The sequence below is a fragment of the Columba livia genome, chromosome 1 (genome assembly GCF_036013475.1).
Source record: "Columba livia isolate bColLiv1 breed racing homer chromosome 1, bColLiv1.pat.W.v2, whole genome shotgun sequence".
NCBI classification, from domain to species: Eukaryota; Metazoa; Chordata; class Aves; order Columbiformes; family Columbidae; genus Columba; species Columba livia.
Window position 1 is genome coordinate 88,857,250 of NC_088602.1, and position 3,575 is coordinate 88,860,824.

General features: G+C 36.9%; 1 protein-coding gene across 3 annotated transcripts in view; it reads left to right on the forward strand.

Moving 5' to 3' along the window:
• JAM2 (junctional adhesion molecule 2) overlaps positions 1-3,089 on the forward strand; it is a 37,889-nt gene extending 34,800 nt beyond the window's left edge. The window contains exons 8-10 of one of the 3 annotated variants that reach the window (XM_065065599.1): positions 250-265; positions 1,164-1,194; positions 2,345-3,089. In XM_065065599.1, the coding sequence (XP_064921671.1) occupies positions 250-265; positions 1,164-1,194; positions 2,345-2,377 (80 nt within the window). In that variant the 3' untranslated portion in view covers positions 2,378-3,089. Of the gene's footprint in view, positions 1-249; positions 266-1,163; positions 1,537-2,344 lie in introns of those variants that run through there. The other 2 variants (XM_065065614.1, XM_065065608.1) reach the window with 2 other exon arrangements.
• Positions 3,090-3,575: the final 486 nt, after the last annotated feature.

A 3,575-nucleotide genomic window follows, 5' to 3' on the forward strand; every position in this document is an offset into this window, starting at 1 on the left:
CAGCTGCCTGGAAATAACAGACTGACAGAGCCGCTGTTGGAGCTCATGGTCACTTAGAAGTTCATTTACCTCTGAAAGCAATCTACTCTTACTCTGTTTAAACTCACTACACCAAAAAGAGACACTTGTTTCAGAAACTCCTAGAAACTGAAGAGTTGAATAAGCTATGAATTGATATATCAAATAACTTTAAGTTGGCTAAGGAAGCTGTTCTTGTGCTAATTTTTTCCCCCTTTTTTTCTTTTTCAGAGGGAAGCTCTTCCCAGTAAGTACCTTGATGCAAGTAGTACACAAATCACTGCAAACTTTCTTTACGTTTCTGATGATATAGTAACTGATGATTGTTTAAGGCTATTCTCCCATTATTCTTGTACACTGGCTATTTCAAACACTGAAACAACCCTTATCCTGCACACCAGCTGATCCCCTTATTAGAACTAGTGTACTGGTCAGATAGTGACTTAACTGTGACTTACTACTGTGATAAATGTGCAGAGATGAGTCTTTTTACATAGTTATGTTTTACACCCCTAACTCAGCTATAGGCCTGCCTTTGTTTCCTCTTCAAACTGGACAAAACATGCTCAGAACCAAATTGAACTGTCCTCATATCTATGTCTGCAGATTATTTCAGGAAATATTTTGTAAAAATATGATGGGTAGAGACTTTCTGAGGGTGTCTTGTCTACTCTAATATGGATTTATTTAATGCACTTAGATTTCTTAGTACCAAGTCAGGATTCCTCAAGCTATTTTAGTGCTCCCACACAAGTCTAAATTTGTGTGTTTCATTGGAAGCTGTCCTCCAATTTATTTAATTTTAAAAGTTTATCTTAGCACTTCTCAGTTATAGCAGGTAAAAAAAAAATACTAAAGAGAAATACAAATATGACTTTAAAATACTGTGCTGTTTATACTGGCCATGAACCAGATAAAAAGTGTAAGTGGATGCATTGAAAAGACAAGCCAGGGAAGGTAATTTGGCAGTGGTTCACGTGATAATGACAGCTGTCTAAAAGCATTCAACAGTTTTTTTTCTGAGAGGGGAAAAAAACTGTAAGAATTGCTGGAAAACAGGAAAAATGCATTCATAAATAAGGTTCTCAAAGGGTTAAAACACCAGCAAAGTCCCTATTTAACCTATGTTCCTTTCCTATTAACAGAAAGACCAACTATCAATCTACGAGTGAAAAGGCAAGTATCCTGCATTCAGTAGTGTGCTTAAAAAGTTTCAGATGTCTTCAAAATTCCTTAGATCTGTTTTTGCACACACTCCCAAACCTTATATGCCACCAGTACCTGGAGATACCATCTCTCTGTTTCTGTGTATAGGTTCCTATTACTTAGTCTTAAGTGCCACACAATTACAGCACCTTGCTCCATACTTCACCATCCTTTTCTTTACCACACTAACCAGACTTTTACCTGGTTGCCTTTTACCTACTTCTTCCTACATCTCCCTGGTCTATTACCTTATTTCATTCTTCCTCTTTCCCCTTTTCATGATTACTTTCCCTCCATCAGATAAACCAGAAAGGCAACACCCTTACACTTTTTTGGCTATCTCATCTTTACGCTATCCACTTAATTTTGCCATTTCTTGTTTGTGAAGTTTTCCACTCTGCCCTGCTTCTTGTGTGTATTGGTTAACCAAGGAAATGTAACTCAGACACAGTCCAAGACAGCAGCAAGAGAAAGTCTGGATCTTAATTCCTCTAAATTAATGTGGATCAAAAGGCTTGACTAAATATGGAAGCTCATTGAAAGGGCTCAAGGGCTTTAACTGCACGTACATTGCTCCAGCTTTTCAGATTGGTGTAAAAAGAATGAATGGAGCTCCAGCTAGAGCTTCAACTAGGAGCAACTAATTTTAAACTACTGATAGTGAAATTTACATTAGTATTATTAGGACATTAATAGCCTTTAAGGCTTGCTAAACACCACCCATTTCTTTAATTAAAACAGACTGTATTAAACAGCATTAGCTTATTTCTTCACCTAGTATCTATGTAAGAAACTTACTTAAGCCAGCTGCGTGGCTGCTCTGAGGGAGAAGGAACAAACTTGGAAGAGCTGTGGTAGCTGTTTTTCAATATTAATGGACTTGTGAATCAGATGCTTAGAGCTGTTTGATACTTCTGGTTTTTAATAGGTTATTACTTGTGTTCTGTGTAGCAGTGCATTTTGCATGCTTCCCTTTCCAGAAAAGAAAAAACATTAACAATGTTTCAGGCATGCTTCTCTTCAATCTTAATGCCTTAATTTCTTCTGAAATGTACACAAAATATTAAGCTGGTTAAAATCTTGGAACTGTTACTTATATAACCTTTTTTGCTTCATTTAGGATTTCAAGCATACCAAGTCCTTTGTTATTTAGAAGATTCCAGCCTCTGTGAGGGACATCAAATGACTACTTGTTATACAAAACCATCAAAGGGATCTTTTGACCTCTACTCTGTAAATATTGTTTCCACATACTACACGCTGAATATCGAAACTGCCATTGTTTAGATCTAGTCAACCTGTCTGTGAGTCCTTTAACAAAAAAACAAACAAACAAAACCCAAAAACAGACCACACAAAACTTAAAGATAGAACTAAATTGAATACACAAGACAAACTGTGTGAAGAGTTCTAGTACTCCTTTTGTCCATGTACACATACAGCAATCTGGGATTCACTTTATAGCTTGGAACAATCTGTTAAAATAACTTGCATGGATGACCTTGCTACTGCTACTACTTATGTCTGCACCATTGTCAAGGGCTCAAAGTCTCCTGCACTTCCAAATTATTAGTACATTGACATTGTGTTTCATTTGCCAAAGCCATCTATGAGTGCATAAGTGGTCATGCAGACTTAAACTCACTATCCTGACAGGATGAGGCTTCCTGTAACTGAGGCTCAAGCAGCATTTTATTGTCTAATATGAAATGCCTACAGCTTCTTTTCCAGAAGGAAGTAGATCTCACTGTAGACTGCATATGTAGTTTCATTCTGAAGAAAAATCATGCCAGTACAACTCAAGCTGTAGTATCTGGACTCTAACTGTTGACATTTCACAAATAAATAGTTCCTCAGAACTTGAAGAGCTTGTGTCAATAGTTCAGTTACTTGAAATTTAAATCTCACAACCTCCTTAACAGGTTTCAGTTGCTTTTCTAAAAGATTAACACTTCATCACCTGTGCATTCATTGATGCAGTGTAAAATCAGAATATTTGTGCCTACACTTTTGGCTGTCCAGGTCTACCACTACCTGCTTTGCTATAGATTCAGGGCTCATATTTTGGTTTTTTTGTGGGTTATTTTGTTTGGTTGGTTTGGTGTTTTGTTTTGTTTTGTTTTTTCCTGCAGAAGCTTTTTGATATGTGACAAACTCAGAAAAACAAATAGTTCCACTGTGGTGTATCACTATCAGTGTTGTAACTTCTCAGCACTAAAAGGTAACTTGGCAAAGGAGCTTCACAGTTAACATTGAGAAACATTACCCAGATGCCTCAGTGACTTAAAGAGGTAACAACTGTAGCTAACTGTGCTCACCCTGAAGTTAAGAACTTATTCACACTTCTGAAA